The 27,415-nt window shown below is 38.5% G+C and overlaps 1 protein-coding gene across 2 annotated transcripts in view; it reads left to right on the top strand.

Annotated features, from left to right (window-relative positions):
• Positions 1–27,415, top strand: part of tmem132e (transmembrane protein 132E) — a 497,444-nt gene that overhangs the window by 349,694 nt on the left and 120,335 nt on the right. Inside the window, exons 1-2 of one of the 2 annotated variants that reach the window (XM_067437777.1) lie at positions 17,750–18,285; positions 19,235–20,162. In XM_067437777.1, coding sequence (XP_067293878.1) covers positions 18,216–18,285; positions 19,235–20,162 — 998 coding nt within the window. In that variant the 5' untranslated portion in view covers positions 17,750–18,215. Of the gene's footprint in view, positions 1–17,749; positions 18,286–19,234; positions 20,163–27,415 lie in introns of those variants that run through there. The other variant, XM_067437778.1, reaches the window with a different exon arrangement.

The raw sequence follows: 27,415 nt of genomic DNA, 5'->3' as shown, positions 1-27,415 counted from the left end.
ATATGAATGGAGTTGTTTAGTTACAATTTTCCAAAGAGACTTTTTCTTTCTTTCTTTCTTTCTTTCTTTCTTTCTTTCTTTCTTTCTTTCTTTCTTTCTTTCTTTCTTTCTTTCTTTCTTTCTTTCTTTCTTTCTTTCTTTCTTCCTTTCTTCCTTTCTTTCTTTCTTTCTTTCTCACTTTATCTGGTAAACAGTTTGAATGTAGGCTTCACATATTAATATTCATCAACGCATACATCAGTTGTGGTAAATGGAAGCTCAAGCATGCTTGCTTGACGTGTGAGAACGAATGAGGTTCATTCTCATTTGCTACACAGCTCGTTTGAGCTTCCGCAAGAGCCAATGAGGTTCATTCTTGTGTTACGCTGCACATTTGAGCTTCAGCGAGAACCTATGAGGTTCATTTTTGTGTTATAGAGCACGTTTGAGCTTCCACAAGAACCAATGAGGTTCATTCTTGTGTTATGCAGCACGTTTGAGCTTCAGCAAGAACCAATGAGGTTCATTCTTGTGTTATGCAGCACGTTTGAGCTTCCACAAGAACCAGTGAGGTTCATTCTTGTGTTATGCAGCACCTTTGAGCTTCCACAAGAACCAATGAGGTTTATTCTTGTGTTATGCAGCATGTTTGAGCTTCAGCAAGAACCAATGAGGTTCATTCTTGTGTTATGCAGCACGTTTGAGCTTCCACAAGAACCAGTGAGGTTCATTCTTGTGTTATGGAGCACCTTTGAGCTTCAACAAGAACCAGTGAGGTTCATTCTTGTGTTATGGAGCACCTTTGAGCTTCCACAAGAACCAATGAGGTTTATTCTTGTGTTATGCAGCACGTTTGAGCTTCAACAAGAACCAATGAGGTTCATTCTTGTGTTATGCAGCACGCTTGAGCTTCAGCGAGAACCAATGAGGTTCATTTTTGTGTTATAGAGCACGTTTGAGCTTCCACAAGAACCAATGAGGTTCATTCTTGTGTTATGCAGCACGTTTGAGCTTCAGCAAGAACCAATGAGGTTCATTCTTGTGTTATGCAGCACGTTTGAGCTTCAACAAGAACCAATGAGGTTCATTCTTGTGTTATGCAGCACGCTTGAGCTTCAGCGAGAACCAATGAGGTTCATTCTCGTGTCATGCAGAACGTGCCATTATTTACTGACCAAAACTTAAACCAGACACTAACTGGAAAGTTGTGTTGGTCATTATGGAAATGATCCGGCTGTGTATGTGCCCTGTTTAGTAAATCTGGCCCTATATTTGCATTATTTGATTTAGGGCAGGGGAAGTATGGACATTAATAAATGGACATGAATATGAGGCTGATTGCATAAATTGATATCCTTTTTCGCTATCAAGTTGTGCTACTTATGTTTTATGGGCGGTAGCACAGTCTGAGCAGCAAGCACAAATCATCAGAACACCGGCTCAGATCATGGGAAACCTTAAAACAGAAATAGGAAGTCATCATGATTGTTTAGTAAAAAGGTAGATAGGTACAGTCGTGCACCACCATGTGTTAAGTCTAAACAATGGAGAATTAAAATCTGTCAAAGTGCACTCAGGTTGGACTGTGTGAGTTTTGGTTAGCTGAGTAAGTAAAACTGTCATATATGGCGGTCAGTGATAATGGTCTAAATGTGCGGCTATTGAAGCTGAGTATGTATGACTTCTCAGGCACTGTGATATCGATGTCCCCTGTCAAACTCAAGGCTGCATCTACAGCTCTATTCTCTCTGGGGAACTGTCAGCAGGTTGCAATCTATTGACAGGACCGCTTAAGCTCCAGGCTATAGATATCCCATCAATACAGATGTCTATCATCTGATTGTGCTGTGTCGGAAAATAGTAAACACCTGTTGAACGTTCATAATGAACTGCACCGCTGTCGTAATGGACTGTGCTCTTTCTCATAAAACACGCTTCATTAGAGCCAGTTTATAGGAAAATTTTGTGCAACCTGAATCACATTATTATTTAAAAAAAGCAATAACAATATTAATGTGTAATTTCAGTGTTCTACAAAATAAGTATATAGTTTCATAACCTCACTATATACTAATGTATTTCAAATGTATAATAAATGCTGTAATTAAAAAGGACATATCATGTAAATTGGATTTTCTTTACTCATTCTTATGTTGACAATGTAAAGCTCACCCTCATTATATCATATATGTCCATTCAACAGCTTGGCGGGGGAGTTATAATTCATTTCACATGCAAAGCAATTAGCCAATCATAGATCATTTACATGAAGAGGTTTCAAAGTGTCATAGAGAGAGAGTACAATTATAATGTAAAATTGAAAATATAATAGTATGAATAGAAATTAACATTAAGTTGGAATAATACATTTTTCATGGTTACTTATAAGAATATAATATAACACTCATTCCAAACCTGTATTCTGTCCTATATGGAACACAAAGAAAAACATTTAATAGAATGTGAATGTAGATTTTTAGTCTTTTCTTTCAAGTTTAAAAAACAAAACAAAAAACAAAAAAATGGTCCATTTGTTTTATGCATTATGGATAGTCTTCTGAAATCATACAATAGATATTGGTGCCAAGAATAAGCCAAAATGAAAGTCATTTATTCACAATAATCCTATGAAATCTCCTGCCAGTGAGGTCAGTGGACATTTTGCAATGTCACCAAAGGTCCTTTCTAATCATGTGAAAATATTTCTCAGTGATTATTAAAGTGATCCTAAAGAGTTATGCAATGGCAAAAGAAGTCCATCAGAAGAAGTACATCAGGATGTACAACCTACCTGAGTTTGATTCATTAAACTTTTGTTATTCCTGCGGACACACAGAAATATAGAGGCGTTTTGGTGACAGTCATGCATGAAAGAGTTTGATGACAGTGTGAGTGGCGCAGTTGATGCACAAGACATGTCACATCAATTTCCTGAGCATCTCGTGCATGTCACGCCGATGTTCGTATCCAGTCGCTAATCAGTAATGATTTAAATGAACTTGTCACATGAGCATGTAGTTATTGTGCTTTGAGACAAGACAGTAAAAAGGGTCGTGTGCAGTAAAAATGTCTGCTTTATAACACAAGCAGTAATAGTGCCTGTAATAGTCTGTTGTTTAATCCGCCTCTGATCTAGCTGTGACCTATAACACTACATTAAACTTTAATGTTCACTTTTGCCATTAATCACTGTTACATTTGAATATGTGCAACCTTAGCTTATAAGGAGCAATGTCCCCCTGCGGATTGCAACAGCTGACAGGCCAAGATCACAATCTTTTCAAATTCATCAGCAATATTCAAGGCTTAAGGTTTTACAGTTTATTGTATTTGCTATTGTCGATAAGCGGTTTTTCAGGGGAGGGTGTTCATCTTCAAATCCTTGCCAGCTTAGTGGAGTCTTTCCAATGAAAGACCACTAGCATTCTTGAATGAAAACTGTAATATTGCTCTTGGTGCAGATGTTAATGAATAGTGTTCTTGTACGGCAGACTTGGGTCTTAAACTGCTGCCATCAATGGCCTCACAGATAGAACATCTGGAGATATTACAGGATTTTCACTTCTAGCCTTACTTGTTCCTCATAAGTACTGTTTCAAAACCTCAAGCTTGTTGTGTTAAGGTGCTTTCACACCTGCCTCATTTAGTACGGTTGAATCGTACTAGAGTTCGTTTCCCTCTTTGGTGCGGTTCGTTTGGTCAGGTTTGAAAGCAGCAATCGCACTCGAGTGTGCACCAAAAGCGGACCAAACAAGCGTACCGAGACCTCCTTGAAGAGCTGGTCTCGGTACGCTTTCAAACGAACTCTGGAGTGGTTCATTTGTGGTAAAAACATGATCCGACCTCGAACAGAACCAACTGCAAAAGTACTGATCATTTTTGGACTAAAACAGCTGCCGTAGTTAGCTGTGCTGACATTGTGTGCATGACATTATTAGCTAATAGATCGTTGGCATTATGTTTGGTAAGATGAGCATGTCAGTTAAGAATAATTAATGCATGAACCGAACTAGAAATGTGAAAGCACCCTTAGTCACTTGACAGGGGATTTTAGGCAGGGGTGCCCTTAAGAAAAATAAGTTAATGAATTAAAGTTCAATGAAATCAAAATTGACCCTATTTACTTCGTTAGCACATATTAAAGGTCTTAGGGTAATAGTCTAACAATTAATCTGGGCAAGTTAATACACAGAATCTTTAAAAAAAAATCTAAATCTCTAGTTACTTCCGGTCTGGAAACGGCGTTCCTTTTCAGCTGATGTCAGTTTGACCGCTTTTGTTTTAAATTGCATAACTACTCTCGAGAGATGGAGAGGAGGAGCGCTGAAGTTCCCTGCCCTCTGTTCAATATTCCATTTCACTTGAAAATACATCAAGGCAGTGAAGAAAACTCACTTTCTAGTATATTTTTAATAGTGGTGAGCCGTTATTGGCATTAATACTCTGATAAGACTCTTATCTGGTGATAAAAAAATATTGCTGTTAAACTTTTCTCGAAGTTGAGTTGGGAGCAGGGTCTATATAACGCAAGCTATGGTTACTTTCACTTTGATATTTCAGCGCGGATGTATACCTAGCCTAATTGCAGGAACGAGTCTTCGAACCTGTGTGTATGCCAACTGTCAAATTACCACATCAAATGTGACATGCTAACATGGATGCAGCTATGAAGCCGCCAGGTTTGCTTCAGGGAAAATGTATTTTTAAGAAGCTTCCAAATGGAAACCTCGACAAGTCTAAGGTTGTTTGCACCTTGGCTTGTGCAATGCATAATTAATTTTCTGTAAGAATTCTTCCAGGCTTGAGTGCCACCTAAACGCACACTTTTTTGTCATTCCGATTGAAAGATTCAGTGGACTATTTACATAAACTGATCTGGAGTTTACAGGTCTGTCTCAAAAAAATTGCATATGTGATAAAAGTTCATTATTTTCCTTAATGTAATGATAAAAAAATTAAACTTTCATATATTTTAGATTTATTTCACACCAACTGAAATATTTCAGGTCTTTTATTGTTTTAATACTGATGATTTTGGCATACAGCTCATGAAAACCCAAAATTCCTATATCAAAATATTAGCATATTTCATCCGACCAATAAAAGAAAAGTGTTTTTAATACAAAAACAAGTCAACCTTCAAATAATTATGTTCAGTTATGCACGCAATACTTGGTCGGGAATCCTTTTGCAGAAATGACTGCTTCAATGCGCCGTGGCATGGAGGCGATCAGCCTGTGGCACTGCTGAGGTGTTATGGAGGCCCAGGATGCTTCGATAGCGGCCTTAAGCTCATCCAGAGTGTTGGGTCTTGTGTCTCTCAACTTTCTCTTCACAATATCCCACAGATTCTCTATGGGGTTCAGGTCAGGAGAGTTGGCAGGCCAATTGAGCACAGTAATACCATGGTTAGTAAACCATTTACCAGTGGTTTTGGCACTGTGAGCAGGTGCCAGGTCGTGCTGAAAAACAAAATCTTCATCTCCATAATGCTTTTCAGCAGATGGAAGCATGAAGTGCTCCAAAATCTCCTGATAGCTAGCTGCATTGACCCTGCCCTTGATAAAACACAGTGGACCAACACCAGCAGCTGATATGGCACCCCAGACGATCACTGACTGTGGGTACTTGACACTGGACTTCAGGCATTTTGGCATTTCCTTCTCCCCAGTCTTCCTCCAGACTCTGGCACCTTGATTTCCGAATGACATGCAAAATTTGCTTTCATCCCAAAAAAGTACTTTAGACCACTGAGCAACAGTCCAGTGCTGCTTCTTTGTAGCCCAAAGTGGCTTGACCTGGGAAATGCGGCACCTGTAGCCCATTTCCTGCACACGCCTGTGCACGCGGTGGCTCCAGACTCAGTCCACTGCTTCCGCAGGTCCCCCTAGGTCTGGAATCAGTCCTTCTCCACAATCTTCCTCAGGGTCCGGTCACCTCTTCTCATTGTGCAGCGTTTTTGGCCACACTTTTTCCTTCCCACAGACTTCCCACTGATGTGCCTTGATACAGCACTCTGGGAACAGCCTATTCATTCAGAAATTTCTTTCTGTGTCTTACCCTCTCGCTTGAGGGTGTCAATGATGGCCTTCTGGACAGCAGTCAGGTCGGCAGTCTTACCCATGATTGCGGTTTTATGTAATGAACCAGGCTGGGAGTTTTTAAAAGCCTCAGGAATCTTTTGCAGGTGTTTAGAGTTAATTAGTTGATTCAGATGATTAGGTTAATAGCTCGTTTAGAGAACCTTTTCATGATATGGAAGCTTCAGCTTAAGTTCTTCCAGGAAGACTTAATCACTTCGTCACTTATTAACCTAATCTCTATCCAATCACATCTTCATATTTTCTGTATAAAGGTCGTACTTACACGTTTGAGTTCGCAGATGCCGATGCGACAATAACCTCCATCCTCCCCACCACCACCAGGATGGTTCCGTCCATACCTCCAAAGGGGGGTCGGCTGCGCCCCTGCCTTCATCTTCAGGCAGGAATATGCTGATCCGCTACCCTCGGATTATAAACTATGGACGGGGCCCATGCCAAAACTTTATTATGCTTGCTGGGCTGTCAATAAATGTATGCTTCATTCATCATTCTATCTTCCGAGTCTTTCTAGTAGAAATGCTAATTTTTTGAGATAGGAATTTTGGGTTTTCATGAGCTGTATGCCAAAATCATCAGTATTAAAACAATAAAAGACCTGAAATATTTCATTTGGTGTGCAATGAATCTAAAATATATGAAAGTTTAATTTTTATCATTACATTATGGAAAATAATGAACTTTTATCACATATGCTATTTTTTGAGAAGGACCTGTACATGTGCTAATTTCAGTCAGAATCATTTTGTGACATGTTCTGACAGTTTGTCTGGCGCTTCAGAAATGTTGACGCCATCCTCTCTAGCAGCTGGAATGAATTAGCGGTTGCCATAGCAACTCTCAACTGCAAACTATTCTGAACTAAATTGTCTTTTAATTAATTCGATTCCTGACTCCGGGAATCCACCGTTTCTATAGCGAACTACACTTTTACATGCATCATAAACCTCTGGAAAAAAATGGAAAAACTGGAAACATTTCTCAATGTTAAGTGGCCTTTATTTTATTTATTTTTTCCAGAGCTGTATGTTCTCAAGTAGGCTACTATAACAAAAGTATTTGTAATTTGTTACTTTCCATCTCTGATTTTCGGGTCTTTTTCCATACAGTAGATAACTGTGAGAGACACTTGTCTGTTGTATTTTTTTGCCTCTGTTTTCTATTAACCGAAAATAAGGATTTCATGAATATGAGCTCTTTAGCATACTTTTCCCATGTGATGTACCTATCACGTCTAATGAAAGCATTTGATGACAATGCTTCAGGCATTAAATAAAGTTGATGTAAAATGTGCATAAATCCCTGCAGGGAGACGTGCTATTTTCCATCTAAAGCTTTCAAGTCAGCATGAAAGGAATATTCACTGTACTTATTTTCTAATGCTTCTTATTGATCCGATTGGCATTCAGTCTTTTAGGGTGTGTTCACACTTGGCATGTTTGCTTTGATTACAAACCCTGCTGTAATTGCTTTGTTAGTGTGGTTCATTTGTATAAGTGTTAGTGATGGGAAGTTCAGTTCTTTTCCGCGAACCAGTTCTTTCGGACAGTTCGTTTCAATGATCCGGTTAAAAAAAACGGATCACCGGTTCTTTTACGTCTTTATGTAATTACGTTACATTTCTATCATCCCGGCGGAAGAAAATACATTCAAACACATCCATATAAAGTATTTCTAATCAAAACTTAGTATAGTAATAATTATTATTGATATCATCATCATCTTGGATACATTTTTTCATTTATGTTTTCGCAACAGCACTCAATACAGCCACTGTCGTGCAAACACTGATGTTTTACACGGATTAAATAAACTTACATTGACATAACATACTTACACAAATCCTCAGTTCACCCGTGCTCATGTATTATCAGCATCAGCTGTCCCAGTCTGAGAGAAACAGTTCGGTTATGACGCTATCACGCATGCTCAGTATCTCCGCTCACCGGTTCTCAGAATCGAACATGTCCGAAAGATTGAACGTGTCCGATAGAAACGGTTCTCGATTCTGTACTGGTGATCCGAGAACAGTTGCAACCCGGTCGATCTGACTCGAGAACCGCTGTGTGTGTGTGCTGAGCATAGGGTGCTGAGCTGCGAACTGCTGCAAGCTGAATAGTCTATATCAAACCTACTGTTTTGATTACATTTTAAAATGTGTATCGATTTAGAAATTAAATAAGATAAAAGCTGTTCCTGAAAATATCATGCATTATTGATAAAACAAATAAATGTTTAATTTGACCGTTTTACAATCCATTGTTTCCAAACTTTAAAATAATACAGTTTCCAAACGTGATTTGTTTTATACACTTAAAACTCCTCTGAACAAATAACACACATGCGCAGCTCATCGGCTCATCGGTTCTCAGTATCGAACGTGTCCGACAGAAACGGTTTTCGATTCTGTAATGCTTATCCGAGGATCCGAGAACCGCTATGTTCGGTTACACGCGCATGCTCAGTATCAGCTGCTCGTGAGCTCTCACAGCAAAACATGTCTCACTTTGGCTAAAGGCTGGAATACATCTACTTCAAGATATTAGTTTATTTCTAGTCGGAGAGACTGTCACTCATGTCAGAAAGTTATAATTATTGTAACTTGTGGGATCAGCCCTGATTTGAGACGCGAACCGTTTAGAACAATTCAGTTCGATTTGGGGACCTACCTGGTTCGACCGGTTAACTATAAAGATCCGGTTAAAAAGAACGATTCGTTCGCGAACCGGATATCACTAATAAGTGTGAACGCTGCCATCTGAACCCTGGTGCGCACCAAACCAGTGGGCCGAGACCAGGTTTCGGTCTGCTTCCAAACAAACTCTGGTGTGGTTTTAATGATATATGAACGCAACATGGACCAAAGCCATGTAAACCAACCAAAAACACACCAAGTGCATTAATCCATGCACACAGCATTGTTTCGAATTCATGCTAGATTTTTTGCTATAAATTATGGACATGGCATCTTTTTCTCAGTTTTGTTACTTTATTTCCATATTCAATCATAGGCTCGTTCTTATGTACCACAGCACTTATGCACATACTTCAAAAGAGTTGCTTTAAATCTCTTGTCAAACTTAAAGACATAAAGACATTTGTATGTATTCGAAATAAAAGATATAGATTGTACTAAATGTCAGCTTGGTTATTTTGCTTAAGATAACGATTTATTGTCATGCAAACAAGAAACTCTACTGCTAACCACAGCTCGAGAGCTGTTGCTCCAACCACACAAGTTTGTGTAATCGAACCAGGACTAAATGTTTTTTGTTTTGTTTGTTTTTTGGGCCAAGACAACCAAAACTACAAATCTGAACACCTCTGGTGCTTTTGTGGTTTGTATAGGTCTATATATATATATATATATATATATAATTATACATTAATGTTAATTGCTTTAAGCTCATAATAAATTAAATCATATGAAATGTGTAAGTAACAATGTTAAATGTTCAGGTGATAAGGAGATGGGAACTGGTGATCATTCACAAAACTTTAATTATAAAATAAACAGACAAATAAATGAAAGTTATGCGACAGCCCCTTAAAGGGCAACTCCAGGGAATTTTTAAGTTTATCTTGATTGTTATACCTTTGTAAGTACAGTCTATGAAAAAAATAAAAACTGGATTTGTGCTTGCAATATAGAGTTATTACAGCTAATGCCCAGAGCCCCCACTCAGCTAAAACAGCAGCTATGGGGGCATAAATGTAAAGGGTGTCTTTGTGCCTCTTAACAGACACAAAATGCAATTAAAATGTCTGTCCAACATGAACAGGGCCCTTGCATGACAACGAGATGCGTTTAGCCACTTAGAAATTGTTTAAATTCACCTGTTTTAGACGATAAATTGTAGCCTTGTGCTGAAGTGCCGTGGTAACTCAGTTGAAGCGGAAAAAGGTAATTAGACCAGTTCGGAGAAGCGTCGTGTGTGTGACGCATGATCTCATTGCTCTGCTCATCGGCTTGTTGGTTCTCAGTATCGAACGTGTGAGTCAACTTATAATCTATGTTGAAAAATGTAAAATGTCCCTACATTCGTTTGTTTTATTCAAAACCATATTTCTTATACTTTTGGTTTGTTTACCTGTTATGGTGCTTTTTTATTTAAAGAATAAAGGCTTAAATTGATATGTACACTGTGGCAAGTAGGGCGAGGCTGAGAGTTTTGGGAACAGAGCGAGGTTGGTTGCACGAATGCTAATGAGTCTCATGGAGGAGCTCTGGAAGGATAAAAGGAGGAGTGATGACAGTGAAGGACAAGAGAGGACTAGGACTGGACTTTACATTGTGTTTGTACGTCAGTCGTCCTTAAAGGGAATTTTTAAGTTAATCTTGATCGTTATACGCAGTCACACACACACACACACACACACACACACACACACACACACACACACACACACACACACACACACACACACACACACACACACACACACACACACACACACACACACACACACACACACACACACACACACACACACACATATATTATATATATATATATATATATATATATATATATATATATATATATATATATAATTTTATTTTATTTATTTATTTATTTATTTATTTTTATGTGACATTTCATGTATTTACTTATTAAATATATGGGTTTTGCTGTGAATTATGTGGTAAATCATTCTTTTTGTATTTGTAAAATATATGTGTTCAGTAAAGAATTGTTCTGTAATAGTTTTTCACTGTATATGGTAAGAAAACAGACAGCTGCTTAGCATTTTTGCATGCTTTTTCATTATGTTGTTTAACCAAAGCCCCTAATCAGTGTATTATTTTGCACAATTTCTCTACTGATTGTGGGGGAAGATACAGAAAACACAAATGGAAATGGAAAAAGGTGTTAAACAGAGCTCAGAATACTGCACCCTTTTAATCAAATTAGCCAAAATATCTGTTAAATCATGGTTGAATATGTACTACTTTGTGAATGACTGTCCTTTAAATTATGCAGAAACTCTCTGTGGGATTCTGTGGGCAATGATTCCATGCAAGCCGGTTGTACATACACTTTTATGCAATTTATATAATATTCTACAGAGGCTTAAAATGTGGAATCCATTTATTTGAAACAATAATAATCAAAATGTGTTAATAGATATCATTGAAAGCTCTTTTGAAATGGGTTCAAACCCCTCCCAGATATATATGGTCTGAGCACTGAAGATGCTACAGACTGTATTGTTTATGAAGGTGAAAGCAATGTTCTTTATACTTATAATCATTTATCAACATACCCAGACACCTTCTCAGTCAATACACTCATTAGTATTCCCAGTGGAATGGACCCTTCCCTATTGTTTTTGTTTTCAGGCTCATTAAACAGTCTTCTAAAGTACAGTCAATGCAGTTAGCAAAACTACTTGTGTGTCTGTGTGTGTATTTGTGGGCAGGTATAAATACACTTCAGACACATATTATTACATGCACTCTGATTCATGAGTTTATCAGGCAAACCATTGCAAAGCCAAACAATGCATCAGTATATGAATTAGTGTTTTTATGAGTCTATAAAATAATATGCTTAGTTTAGTTATTTCATATATACAAAAATCATTATCTTTGGACAGGATTTTTGAGCCATGCCATATACATGTTTTAAATGTTCAAACAATGTATTGTTCACAGCTTCTGGAAACGAGGCTACATTTTCTCTACTGTGCATAGAATCATAATTTTGCTTCGTTACTATAATTAGGTACTTAAATATTTCATAATCTGAATTTGTGGCAATGCGCCTTACCATCCGAATTCACTGGATTCTGATTTATATCCTGTCAAACTCTTAATGACAAATCTCCTCATTCCCTTTCATTTAATTCTACCATAAATGACTTTGCAGCAAAGCAATGGCACCGCATTAGCAATCCGCTCCCTGCTCAGTATCTCACGAGTTCTGTTATTAAGTCAATTTTCATCCACTCACAGCAAAAGGCACTTGTAGGACAGACAAGGGCAAGTGGTGCAAAGCGGAGCAAATACATTAGGCCTCATGGTATTGAATGCTGAAATAATAGCAAAATATGGTCGGAGGTTTAGAGTTGGAATATCTGAAAGCCCATTTCCCTGTAAACATTTCCTTTCAGCACATTCGTTTCAGTGAAAACAGAAACCATAGTGCTATAATGAAGAGAATGCAATGCAATGGTAGTCACTATTTGTGATACGCCAAGGCCTGACGTGATGCTAACGGTCTGAGCGCCTGTTTCTTATGTAAATCACTTCATTTGCAACTGTTGCTTGTCATGCTAACTCAAGCCAGAGTTCATTCACTAGCCTCTGAATCAAAGCGACTGACAGGCTCGTTAGCATAGCCTTGGATCAAAAGGTTTGGTGGACGCTCGAGAGCTCCTATGGTTATAAATTCCTATTGTATTTTTGGTGAATTAATGAATTCTGTATTTGGGATAACTGATGAATGGTGGTGGACTCGTGAGATGCAGTAAGGTGTGATGAGACTTGCATAAAAACCTTGTTAAGGGCTGCACATTTAATCAAATAATCATTATGATGACTGCAGCTGTGTTTAACTAAATATTAATCTGACGGTAACCGCATGCCATGTAGGTCTTCTTAAATGAGATTGCATCAAAATTTTCAATTTACAACTTTTTTTTATTTCAATTTAGTTTTGTAACTGCAGACTCATGAATGCAAATAAGAGGCGTTTAAGTTACTCTATAGACCTGTCAGGAACAATAAACACCTAATGAGTTTTCAGCAGCCTCATCCACAGATATAGATAGACATATAAATGGATTCTATTTTACTTTAGTTATTAATGGCAGCTTCAGTGATTATAGTGTGATGGGTGGGGTGTGCCGGTTTCAGAATTGGTGATGACGGTTATGATGTGAGTCAAATGTGACGGTTCGTAACATAACCATCGTCGGGGGGTGGGGTGGGGGTGGGGGTAATGTTCGTCTGTTATAGGACAACTTAGTTTGAATAAACGAGCTGATTAGCTACATGCTATAAGTTTATTTATGTACGGAGATTCAATCACAAATGCATTAACAGTCTGACAGTTATAAACAGGACTCAGGCCACAGCCTGTATGGAAAAATAAATAGTTAACTTAATGTTTGAAACAGCTGGTTATCAACTTAATCGATATGACGTGCCACTATGCAATCATCAGCTTTCAGTTTGTCTACGGCATCAGATGCCGACGCCGTCCTCTTCAGCAGCTGGAATTTATTTACGGATGCCATAGCAACTCTCAACAGCCAACAGGACTTATACGGTTTAATAAAAGCTATTTATTTGTTTAATAAAAAGTAAAGTGTAATAATCATCTTAGAAACAATTAATTCTAATGTCAGGCGCAGTTGAAGTAGTTGATTGTTTGCTTACATGAGTAGGTTTAGGGACAGTGTCATTATGCCAACATTATCTTCATAACTTCTTACGAAATAAAAAGTTTATCCCTCAGAAAAATGTACTTTCCTCTCTTGTCAGCATTATAGCTTGGTGCATGTGAGCGTGGCGCGCTCTTCCGAACGGATAACGCGTTTCATTGTCTCTCCACCATGCTGGTGGATAAGCCGTAGAGTCAATGTTTGTTCTTGGAGATAGCGGGTTAACTCTGTGTCAGTGAGGGTTGTTCTTGGAGATAGCGGGTTAACTCTGTGTCAGTGCGGGTTGTTCTTGGAGATAGCGGGTTAACTCTGTGTCAGTGCGGGTTGTTCTTGGAGATAGCGGGTTAACTCTGTGTCAGTGCGGGTTGTTCTTGGAGATAGCGGGTTAACTCTGTGTCAGTGCGGGTTGTTCTTGGAGATAGCGGGTTAACTCTGTGTCAGTGCGGGTTGTTCTTGGAGATAGCGGGTTAACTCCGTGTCAGTGCGGGTTGTTCTTGGAGACAGCGGGTTAACTCCGTGTCAGTGCGGGTTGTTCTTGGAGATAGCGGGTTAACTCTGTGTCAGTGCGGGTTGTTCTTGGAGATAGCGGGTTAACTCCGTGTCAGTGCGGGTTGTTCTTGGAGATAGCGGGTTAACTCTGTGTCAGTGCGGGTTGTTCTTGGAGATAGCGGGTTAACTCTGTGTCAGTGCGGGTTGTTCTTGGAGATAGCGGGTTAACTCTGTGTCAGTGAGGGTTGTTCTTGGAGATAGCGGGTTAACTCTGTGTCAGTGCGGGTTGTTCTTGGAGATAGCGGGTTAACTCCGTGTCAGTGCGGGTTGTTCTTGGAGATAGCGGGTTAACTCTGTGTCAGTGCGGGTTGTTCTTGGAGATAGCGGGTTAACTCTGTGTCAGTGCGGGTTGTTCTTGGAGATAGCGGGTTAACTCTGTGTCAGTGCGGGTTGTTCTTGGAGATAGCGGGTTAACTCTGTGTCAGTGCGGGTTGTTCTTGGAGATAGCGGGTTAACTCTGTGTCAGTGCGGGTTGTTCTTGGAGATAGCGGGTTAACTCCGTGTCAGTGCGGGTTGTTCTTGGAGATAGCGGGTTAACTCTGTGTCAGTGAGGGTTGTTCTTGGAGATAGCGGGTTAACTCTGTGTCAGTGCGGGTTGTTCTTGGAGATAGCGGGTTAACTCTGTGTCAGTGAGGGTTGTTCTTGGAGATAGCGGGTTAACTCTGTGTCAGTGAGGGTTGTTCTTGGAGATAGCGGGTTAACTCTGTGTCAGTGTGGGTTGTTCTTGAAGATAGCGGGTTAACTCTGTGTCACTGCGGGATGTTCTTGGAAATAGCGGGTGAACTCTGTGTCAGCGCGCGCTCTGATCGGTAAAGGGGCAGAGATTTCAGACCTCAGTTTATTAAGGAGATCTCCAAGACTTCTCTTTTTGGTAGGGGGTGGTGCACAGACCTCTCCTGAATCATCTCCAGCAGTAGCAGCCTCCGAAGCACCACTAACTCCGCCTCCGTTTCCCTCGTCAGCTGATACAATTTCCCCCCGGAATGCATCTTTTTATTTATATTTTTGTTATAAAAAAAATATTATTATTATATGTTTGTAAAAAATATTTTAATTACACGGTTTTGCCGGTTATAGAGTTCTAATTACGGTGTTTAACTATACCCGTCGGTCTCACGGTTATATACTAACCGTCACACCCCTAGTGATGGGGCATTCTGATATCACGTAGCACACTTTCTATAAACAATTTATACAACATTTGGTGATCAAGAAAGCCAGTGTGAAGTTTAGGCAATGTCTTGGTTTTTAGGCATACGTTAAAGAGCAATATATTTATTCAAGAACATTGTTTTTTGTATATGTGTAAATTACATAAAGTATACGGCACAGATGCCCCAAGCAAAATAAGTTAATTAGTATAAATTTAATTTAGAGGTGCACTGTGTACATTAGCGGAATCTAGTGGTGAGTTTGCGAATTGCAACCGCTCACCACTCCCTTTCGAAGCACACAGAGAAGTTACGGTGGCCAACGTCGTCTGAGACAGAAGAGAATAATTTGCGCTCTGTAGAGCAGTTTGTCCATTTAGGGTTACTGTAGAAACATGGTGGCGCAAAATTGCAATTTTACTGTAATGGGGACCCATGGTGTATGTACACACAAATGGCTCATTCTAAGGTATAAAAACATAACGGTTATTTATGTAAGGTTTTTTTTTACACCACTGAAAACAGTTATGTATGTTATATTACATTTGTTGTCAACAGATCCTCATAAATACTACATACTGCACCTTTAAAAATGTAAACAAAATGAATTAATCACAATTTCAAAGAAAATAATCGACAGTCATTCTTATTGTATTTCTAGCTATTGTACCCCTACTTAAAATGCTTCTTCTCTTTATGGATTGAAATTGTTCCTCAGTTTAACAGATGTGACTGGATCAATCATAGAGATGCTAATTTTTGTTTTCGCAAATCAAATGTTGCCTTCTCCTTGTCTACCGTGTAGTGATTTACCTTTCAAATTGCATCATCCCAAACTTTGATCACATGCCACATCTTGTATTCTCACAGCCTCTTCTTCATTCAATTTCCTGTCTGCGCATTTCCTTTGGGTACACTTGAATGCAATAATTCAAATGGAACAATTCCACTAGCACTTTCTCTTTATAGAGATGTTTCTGAGGTACAGCTCATTAATTAACACACAACTCTGTTCAATTTGTTCAGTAATTCAAACCGGGATATAATATACCACGCCATCGAAGCATTTTCAAACTTTAGCAGACTCGGAAACAAATGACAAAATCAAGATTGCAATGATAGGTTATGCACACTTTCATAATGTGTGTGTGGTGCATGTGGGTGAGGGACTTCTTTTCTAATGCTTATTGTTGTCACATTTTTTTTTTTCTAAGAAAAAGATGCATGGATTATTTCCTAGAGCAATTGCCCCAGTAGACGGATTATTTAAAAGGAAATTGACATGCTTGTGGGAAATTTCTTATTTTCCTTCCAGCATCTTACATTGCCCATGAGTCAAACATAAGTGTGAGATTCCAAAGAAAAAAAATGACAGCAATGGCGAGTTATATTGAAGTGGAACTTCGACATTTCAAAGGCATACTACACATGGCGATTCCATTATCTCTCATAAGGCTGCAGCTCAAAAGCTACAGAAAGCCCTCAGGATTGTATCGAGCCACAGTCATTGACCAACAGATGTGTATCCTGTTACTGAGTTCAGCAACAGCAGCCGCCACTCCACTCCACCCTGAGGTCTATTAGTGGGGTTGGGTGGAGGGATCGTGGGGACTTTTGGTGTCATGTTGTAGTCCCATATGTGCCTTCTCTTTGACAGTGCACAGCTTATGCAATGATGGGCGTGATGTACTAGAATCTGTGACCTCTCATACTGTGCATCCCTCGGGGCACTGGAAACACATAATATGATAAAGCTATCGAAACCATATATACATTAGACTCACTGTGTCTGGAAAACTAGCTCTTTGGTGCTTAATGTGTTTGTAATGGATTGGCTTTCAGAGGCATTAGCTCATCCCTTAAAGAGGTATTCATATCTGTTTCTACAAGCCACCGCCACACCAAAAGGTGTTCAAACCTATGGGTATGAGTGAAACCCAATCTATGGGCTTTAATAATCTGAACCTTGAAGTTGAATGGGGACAATGATAAATGTCAGAAATGTAATGGAGCAGAGGGAAGTACTTTTAAAAGAAGTTTCAAAGATGTTATTTGCTTCACAGAAAGTGGTACTCAATAACTCGCATTCCAGCTGAGGAATGCATTGGTCAGAAATGTCTCTAAATGATATTGTGCTGCTCTTTGTGCAGACATTTATTTATTGTGGTAGTAGGTAGCTCAGCACAGAGCATCATCCCACATATTATGGTTTATTTCCTTCTCTGAGCTTGCGATTAACTCTCTGGGTGATTAGAAGGGCAGATCACCCACCACCTTCCACCCCCATCCCCCATCTCCATTCAAATGTTTCTTCCAGGGGCCATTGGATGGGGAAAGGAGGAGAGCTAATTCGTCAATGATCTTCCCCTCTAATCCCCCACTCTTTGCCTGAAGGCGCTCAAGCTATGCATCCCTCCCCCAAACCCAGCCCCCCTAACAAATACACTCTCCCTCACACAGACACATTCAGAGTCTGCCTCGACACGTCTAGTGGGAGAAGAGGAATGTAATAGGGTAGTTTGTAGTCTGCCACGCTGGTGTCCTGGGAGGAGAGCTTTTGCACTGGCTGTGAATGAGAGCTAAAGAGTTTATTACAGTTTGGGGTGAGGTGTGGTGAGAAAGGGCGGTGTCTATGCTTTGTCTCGGGCTGTAAGAGGAGAACGGGATCTGCTAGGAGGAGCCACAATCAAACAGGAACTGCAGAGAATAGATGGAGTGAGCGAATGCTAGTGTGAACTCACTCCGATCATGCTGCAGGGCAGGAGGTGTCTTCGGAGCCTTTCAACAGGCACGAGTGATCAGTGTCTTTCAGATCTTTGAGCAGGTTCTGGATACAGTTGGATTACTGCTGAGAGGATACTACTCATGTGCTTTCAAGTTTGGAGACTTTGAGCAGGGTTTCAAAGCTTGAACTGAGCTTGATCTGCAGCTATCAATTTTTTTTTTCTCGACAGTTTGGCTTCAGCTGGATACTCTTTTTGTGTACCTGTGAAGTGATTCAAGTTGTGAAGTGCCCAGTTTAAATGCAAAGCATTTGTGGAATATGGGACATTTTCTTGTTCAAGTGGATTTGCCATGGATTCTCTGTTCACTTCGCCTTGTCATTATGATAAGTATGTTTTATCGTTCCTCTGATTTTTGAGAGCATGCTCCATATCTGCATAGAGTGCATGAGGATAATAACATAAGTGTCTCCCTTTTCATACAGTAATTCTACAATAGTGTTTATGTAGCTTTTTACTTGGTCTAACTTTGCTTTGAATATTAGGGTTACTCTTCAAGTGTCTCTATTTCTCTGCAGTACAGGCAGATTATGATCAGCGTATTGAAGTTTCTCAAAAATCGATTGGGCATCTAGTCTTAGGAAGTTAATCTTAGGAGCCCAAGAGATAGAGATCAATGATGTATTCTGTGTACAATATGTTATCGGACAAACTGTTGCATGCTAGTCGATATCTCACCTCACTCCAAATAGTGAGAATTTCTGTTAAAGATGCTCAGCTCCATCCTCTCATTGTAGCCGATGTATTCACTATATGAATTTATTACTAATTATTTGAATTTCTAAACACAACTCATCCAAAACAGATCATTTGAAAACCTCTCTCTCTCTCTCTCTCTTGCATACCATTAATCAGCATATATTGTCAGAACCAATCGAGCTCTCGAGGCATAAAAGGAAGAACAAGCATGTATTTGAAAACATTGTTCGCTTTTTTGCCAAATGGAGAATATTTCCCTGATATAGAAAAGATCTTGAATTCCTTTTAATTCAGTGAATAAGCTTTTTGTCAAGCCAGCACGTCACTATTTTTTTTTTCCCACCAAGAGCCACTTGCAGTGCTGTAAATCAAGGGTCTTCACCTGTAAAGCTGTATGAATTTAAGTGCCCACTTAAGGGTTCAATGTCAAGCAAGAGCAGAATTCCATGAACTCTAGAGTTTCTAAATTTGTAAATCTGCTGTACTGATTTGAACCTGTGTTAGCAATTTCGATATATGGCTACTATCAAATATTATCAGTGCATATTTAACATTGTTTCTTCTTGTTTTGTCTTTGCAGTTGCTGGTAAAGTTTCCCCTACCAGTTCTGATGCCCTCTTCAGCGTCCCTGTTCCTAGCGCCACCTCCAGTCCACCCGAAGTTTACCTCCCTGCTAACTTTAAGCTCTCCAACACACAGTTGGCCTTCTTTCTCCAGGAGACACGAGTTCCATCATATGGCAGCCAACGTGGACACCCTCTCCAGCGCTCCGAAAGCTTTGTGGTCTTCCAGACCAAGGAGCTTCCTGCGGTCAACATCTCACTTGGGCCTTTCACCCAAGACCAGATGTTGTCCAAGGACTTACTGCAGCCGTCAAGTCCTTTGGACATTCCTGGAAGGCTAACGGTCAACTGGAAGGTCCGGGCCTTTATTGTACAGTCTAGAGTGTTTACTAGTAACCCATTGGTTCAGGTGCTGTTCTATATCGCAGGACGGGACTGGGATGACTTCAAGATTCAGGACAAGCTTCCATGTGTGAGGCTGCATGCTTTTAGAGATGTTCGGGAGATCAAAACTTCATGCAGGCTCCAAGGGAATCTGGCACAGTGCTTGGCCCAACTAGACCTCCCTTCGACGTGGTTTAATGTTAATGTAGCACCATTGGGTCGCAGAAAATCTTCAGGAACAGATGGGCTGGAGTTAAGTGGGGAGACCCTTCAAGTGGAGCTTTACTATACCCTTCATGATCCAGATAGCAATGATGAGTGTGGGGATAGCTACCCACGCCGAGGAGGGGCAACCAGAGGGGAGAGCTCATCACAACAACCCCTTCTACGTATTGGGAGCATCAGTTTGTATCAGCCCAGTCAGGAACAACTGGTGGTAGACAAACAGCTTGACAAGAACCTCTTCCTGAGGCTACCAGAGAGGCCATTGAAGCCAGGAGAGACCCTTAACATCTACCTGCTCTTGGTCCCAAATTCAACTGTGGAGCAGTTTACACTCAAGTAAGTCCTTTTCTTATTATGTGTTTGGGTTGGTTTATTAGGGATTATACTCATAATAAGTCACGTCTTAGCCAAACAGTGGTGCATAGTAGAGCGTATTCACCAAGTCAGGCTTTATTCCTGTGTCATTTACTGTCTCTGTGTCTGCATGTTCCAAAAAGCTGAAAAAAGAAAGAAAAAAAACCCTAATTGACTCACATTCCTTACAAGGTAAAAACTGATTTCCAAGAGACAAGACACAAATCACTAAGGATCTAACTAAATCTCTAGTGGAGTGCCAGGCTTTAAGATATTATGAGAAGGATTCTGCTTTTCAAAGTAAAGACATAATGGGTATTAATTGACATCTGTTCAAATTAAATTCCTCATGAGCTTGACCCAGTTCTTGTCAAATTAGAGCCAAGGGGATGTGAGGCATATTTCTCATCTGGCCTGTGTGTTTTAATTTTATTTCTCATTGTCAAAAGAATCTGAGGGTTAGGGTTCTTGTGTATATAAATTATTATTTAAATCCTTGAAGGCAGAGGAAAATTAGCTCTTTTTTTCTTTTCTTTTTGGATGAGAGAAATAGATGGTAGGATATTAGCTGTTCGTTGAAGCACGACGAAGAAACGCTTCATAAACAGGGTCCTTCTAATTGTAATGGAAATTCCCTGACTTCAATTTAGAAATTCACCATGAATTAATTAGCCTTCGATAACTCATTAACCCAAACAGGAGCAGACAGAGCTGTGGTGTAGCCTTAGCAGGTGTAGTTCATTAAGCTTTATCTGACATAGACTGAACTTTAGCCTGTTCGTCTACAGGGCGAAGTGATTTGTAGTAGAGTTTGACAGTTATTATGGGCCAGGTGATGTTGCGAAAAGCACACTATATTATTGTTAAACTTTCTAGATCGCCTAGATATATTGGAGAACAATAATGATACATACGTTTTCAGTGCTCTATTAAATTACTGTATGCCTATGCTGTGTGCACTAGCTCTTATGATAATTCACATTTTAAAGAGAAAAAAAAGTAAGGTGAACTGTAATTTTTTTATGTTTGTTGTCTTGGTGTACTGACACCTAGTGGTGTGGATGCAAAATCACAATGTTATATTTGCTGTCAGATGTGATCAAACATTTCTTATAAGGTTACTGAAACAAAGTATGCAGAGTTCAACATGTGTGTCTCAATGAGATTAAAACACAACTTTTATTAGGTTACCTGACTTTTCACTTTTTAAGTCTACATGACTTTAACTGTTTTTTCAAAGGTGCTGTTCATTACTTTGTGTAAAGTCTTTTTAATTAAAAATATTATACAATATTGAGTGCATCTTTAAAATAGAGGACTTGTAAATTAATAGAATATGTCATATAGCTTTTAAAAGAAACCTGCTCAAATTATAGAGCAGATGTGGGCATTTCATCTGCAGTGATGTGACCATATAGTGACAGAGTACAGTGCTGCTTGTCACTACAGGCATCATGATCCATTTTCTGAACCTAATCCTCTTAATGTTATGGCATATGCAGAGAATTATCCCTAGTTCGGAAGTGAAATCTGGGAGAGTTATCTTCATACTGTGGCATTTTAGCAAAAAAGGACCATCAACCTGATTGATATTGTAAAGAAGCAGCTGCCTGATTTCTATTCCATGTCATAAGGGGAGTGATTTAATGCCTTTTTTCCAATCTAATATCTTCAATGAAAGTTCATCTGCAGTAGTTTTTTCAGTTTACTATGATATTAAAATCCAAACAGTAAATCTCTCTGACCTCATACGTTTATGCACTTGTATTGGAGTTTTTTTTTTTTTTTTGGTCTAATATGGTGGCATTAATTCTCCAAGGAAAAGCTGAAGAGCAATAAAAGCTCGGGCAGAAAGAAAGTAGATGAAAGTCAGAAGTGGAGAGCTCTGAGCCAGTCAACTCAATGGGAGGTGAATTAAACTGTGCTGGGAGCCAAAAGTTGAGGGATACCAACAAAAAAGGCTATTAAAGATGTAATAAAGGAAGTCTTTAAATATGAATTAAGCTTGGCTGAAGTCGCCCCCGACTTCACATTCCTTCCCACCATCAGGTTCCTTTCATTTTTCGTACATTATAAGACATTCTACTGTTTTCATTTGTAATTTATAGAGATTGCATCTTAAAGGAATTAATCATGTGGAAATATTACATTTTGAATCTAGAATGTTAACAGCTAAAGCAGAGTAAGAATTACTGCCTCGCCATTGGAGATTGATCATGAATAAGGGTGTTTTGTACATGTAATAACTAAAGCAAATCACAATATTTGGGTCTACCAGGAGGCTACTTCAGAGCTGTTGAGGCAATGCTAGATTGCGAGTATCTTATTAGCATTTAAATGTCTTTTAAATTAAATTGGCTACATTAGTACATGTACAATTGGTTTCCAGCCATTCAGGCAAACAGCTGTTGAGAGGCACAAGCCAGTGGCACCATTTAATCCTTTGCCTACCCAGGAGGTCACAAAACTATTCTAAATAAAATGTTTTCAAGCTGAAAGCTGAGCTGTTGAATTGTACAAAGACAGAATAGTTGGCTTGTCCCATTAAATGTTTTTTTTTCTTTCTTTTTTTCTTCTCTGTTCTCTGACTAAAATTATAATATAGTTAGTGTTTATTATTAATGAAACCATGGATATGATTCATCTACTGAAAAGCTTTTTGCTATTCATTTTTATAGTCGACAGCAAATGGTAAAATGGCCAAATCAAATGCATAAACATACTTTGAAGGGGGCCATATTTAGGAACCAGAATGACTTAGAAACTTATAATGAAACATTATTTATATATATATATATATATATATATATATATATATATATATATATATATATATATATATATATATATATATATATATATATATATATATATATATATATATATATATATATATATACACCTATACCTTTAACCAAACACCTATAACAACTGTAGCCTTGTGGTGGTGAGATTGCACTTTATATTCAGAAATGTCAATCAAATTCGGATCAGTATTTGCATTGACTAATTGGATTAGTTTAGGACCTTTTTTGTCCACACATGAAAGCAAATTGCATCCACATATCACATTGTGATTTGGTCAACAAACATTGAAGTAATAATGGAAAAATAACATGCAGTTTTTTAATCAACACTTTATACCAACTATCTGATATAACGTAAACCGCCCAACTTTCCTCCTTTGCATACAAACATCATATCTGATACAGTGCTAGTCAAATGTTGGGAAACATTTCTGCTTTATTTTATGTTTTTGAAAGTAGACTCATCAAGGCAGCATTTATTTCATCAAAATACAGTAAAATGAAATGATAAAGGAACTGGTTCCTGTTGTAATATATATTTAAATGTAATTTATTCCTGTAATGGCAAAGTTGAATTTTCAGCAGTCTTCAGTCTCACATGATCCTTTCATTCTAAGATTGTTATTTTATTTTATTTATTTTTATCAATTTTTTTTGGAAATCATGATACACTGCCATTCAAAAATTTGGGGTAACATTATAATAATAATAATAATAATAATAATAATAATAATAATAATAATAATAATAATAATAATAATAATAATTATTATTATTATTATTATTATTATTATTATTATTATTATTGTACATTTTATGACTTTATATTGATATATTGACTTTTATGGATCACATAGTATTGTGAGAATATGGGGCTAGCTGTTCAAAAAGTTTAATCTGGATCAGAATGATCTGGATTTAGAAATCCTATGTTTTGCTAACCAGGATCAGGTCTTACTTCTGTGCTGGTTTTTCATAAGGAAAATTGGATTGGATCACCCTGATCCAGATACACACCTTTTAAATCAGACACCTTTGCCAAATCCAGACTCCTAGTGCTCTACAGAGTCCCTGAAGGAACATAGGGATGGAAAAAAATGAGATGCGAAAGCATTTCATTTGCAAATGCTTTTGCGTTCTCTCTGAAAAGTTTCACCTAGCGTTTCCTCACAAAACAACAACATTCATCAATCAACATCATCTCTTATTGTGCCATTTACAAAAAGTTATTTAAAAAAAAAAACTATTTGGATTTAATATATTTTAGTTCGATATATACAACTGTTTGGGGTTAATTTTATGGGGACAAGATAATTTTTATTATTTTATTTATTATAACTTTTACTTTACTGCTGAATAGCTTAATTGGTAGCCTGTGTCTACTTTATCTACTTTATCACTGTTAAAATGGTTACACAAGTCAAGTGCAAAATATAAATAAAAGTATATACACTAAATGATACAAATTTATTATGGCTAATTTTAAATTTTGACTACATTTTCTTCCTGGAATCCACCTTTAAATCCTACCCCCTGTTGGGATCAGGATAATCCTGTTTTTTTGGATCAAAGTTATCCAAATCCCACTGACAAGTTTTGAACAACACAAACTGAAGGTTTGATCCAGATTAAAACTAGGATTGAATTCCGTGATCTAATCTGATTTCAGATTCCTTTTTTACCTTTTGAACAACCCATTTTCAAAATATGATCCAATCTGATAATCAGAATCAGAATATCTTACCTTTGAACAACTGACCCATGAAGCTCATCCTCAAGGAGGGAAAAATACTGAGCAAACTGATCAAAAATATGCAATTTGTGTTACCCTGTGTAGATGCCAAGACAAAGGAGCGTACAAGACTTCCGAACACAAAAGATTTTTATTTACAAAAGCTGGATTTCCAAGAAACATCTAACACTTTACTTAAACATAGAGAACATCAAGTAACATCAACAGTGATAACATCAAGACCGGACAAGGACAGAGAGAACACAAGGAACTTAAATACTGACGCTGATGACTACTAACTGACAATACCTTACATACGAGGGGACTGACTGTGGCGGGAAAACTAGAACAAAGGAACATGTGACAAAACTGAAACCAGGAAGAACATGGGGAAAACAAAGCCTGCGTCTCAATCAGCTCCCTAGTTCAGTAGTCAGGGCACTGATCAGGACATAAGTCAATGGTCTGACTCCCTGATCAGTGCCCTGACTACTGAACTAGGGAGCAGATTGAGACGCACCCAAAGACTAGACATGTGACAATTTGATGCAGTTGCTGATATTTTTATTATAAAAAACATATAATGAAATTATAATTGCTTGTAGTGTAAACCAATGTGCTAATGCTTCGCTTTATAATCAAATCTCTGTAGTTTTTACTGTGTTATAATGTATGGATAATCAATAAACCTAAGATGCTTTAGTCAAGTAAGTGCTTATCTTGAAATATTTCTAATAGTATAAAAGTTATTCTTGTTTACTTTATAATTTATTATTATTATTATTTAGTACATGTACAATTGGTTAAGACAAAGGATAGCAGGACCTAAAGAGTGATGTTTTTGAAATGATCCTTAAAGACCTTTTACTTACTAAAAAGTATAAAACTAGCAGTCCGAAGATATAATATATATTTTTTGCTGATCATTTAGATACAGTAGGCTTTATAGGGTTAATAAATTATGTTATCATAGTCTTTGTATCATGGCAATGATGAAACAATGTTTTCTACATGTTTTTATTAGTTATCTCACCTCTTAGAGACTTCATAAATTATTTTTAAGAATTTGCGTCCCTTGTCTGAATATGTCAGAAATGATGGAGATGCTAACATTTGTGTATCACATCAGCCTAATGAGAGGACAGTGACCACATATTTGAGGTAGCGCTCACATCCATCTATGACAAGATAAAGGATAATATAAGAGAGCACAGTAACTTTTCAGGGAGCACACGCATGCCATTAGAGACAACCGAACGGCTGCAAGATGCAGAACGATCCGCGAGTTATGATGTTTGTTGAAGAGGGCAAGGGTTATGAAAGCACATATACTCCAATTACTCTGAGAGAGAAAACCCCTATTGCCTGAAGGTCGTGTATCGTCGCCCTGTGTCCTATAGCTCATTGTGTTCAGTGAGCCCTATCTCGACACGCTTCTTATAGGATGTGTCATCACAGACGCCAAGTCTGATTGGGTGACTCAGCGGGGTGTCATCTCAACGCTGCTATGCTCTGCTGGTCAGCCACATCTGGCCACATCACACTCAATCTCGTCAGCGAAGCAATGCACCCATAATGCCCTAGTTAGAGCCCAGCTGACATTGGCCACTGCTGATGCCCCCATGTTCTCACATCTTAATAACATCACTTAGATTTTTTTATACTTCTGCCATAAAATAGTTTTAATTAAACGCACCACCTGTGCAAGTGTTCACCTCGAGCTTGTGTTTTTGTAAAGGAAAACATTTAGACACAGATAATTAGTGTTGGGGAAGTGAGTCTGCTAAACATAATTTAAAGTAGTTAAGCAACAGGCAAGTTGTTAACTACTGTATTTCCTCAAATATAAGCCTGTAGTCAATTAAACGCCGGGCCTCTGATAGTGACCAGGGGCGTGGTCAGCACGAACAAATAAAGGCCGGTCTCAAATAAAAGCCCGGGGAAAAGGTGTGGATAATCTCCTAAATGCCGTTCATTTAATGTGCATTCAAGTTCATCGTAATGTTCAATAGGGTTGCCGTGACGGCTGATCGACATCACGATGGAGCGAAACCATCCTGAGGCCACTCGCCCCGATGCGACGTCTGTGAAAATGCCGTGTCAGGCAGGCTACAAATATCGATCTTCACGATGTTTGCGTCTCAATCTGCTCCCTAGTTCAATAGTCAGGGCACTGATCAGGGAGTCTGTCCATTGACTTACCGGTATGTCCTGATCAGTGCCCTGACTACTGAACTAGGGAGCTGATTAAGACGCACCTAATATTAGCCTCTCGTCTCTTTTATGTCTTAAGGGGGTCGCACACAAGCCTCGAAGCTCAGCTCTGCGTCTCACGCCTTGTTTATACTTTCGCATGTACTTTGCGATACTTTTCCTCCCCAAACGGACGAGGCGTTTATACTTGACGCGCTCGCCGTTGTGCTATTATTTGAAACGATAGAGGGCGACTCGGAGTAATTGTTCTATAAACCAACAGGAAAAAGCATCGAGAAGAAGTGGGCTAATGTACACAAGTGATTATGATTATTTTAGTACATTTCACCAAAATACACACCACAAAAGAATCGTGTAAACCTCATTAAACCTTGGCTTGATATTATTAGCCTACTTGTGACATAAGAACAAAATTAAATTAACTAAATTAACAATCTTTTAAATATTTCCTAATTTCACTAACCTTTAGTGTCGTGATTTAT

This window comes from Pseudorasbora parva, chromosome 3 (assembly GCF_024679245.1).
Source record: "Pseudorasbora parva isolate DD20220531a chromosome 3, ASM2467924v1, whole genome shotgun sequence".
Taxonomy (NCBI): domain Eukaryota; kingdom Metazoa; phylum Chordata; class Actinopteri; order Cypriniformes; family Gobionidae; genus Pseudorasbora; species Pseudorasbora parva.
This window is presented reverse-complemented; position numbering and strand designations above follow the sequence as displayed.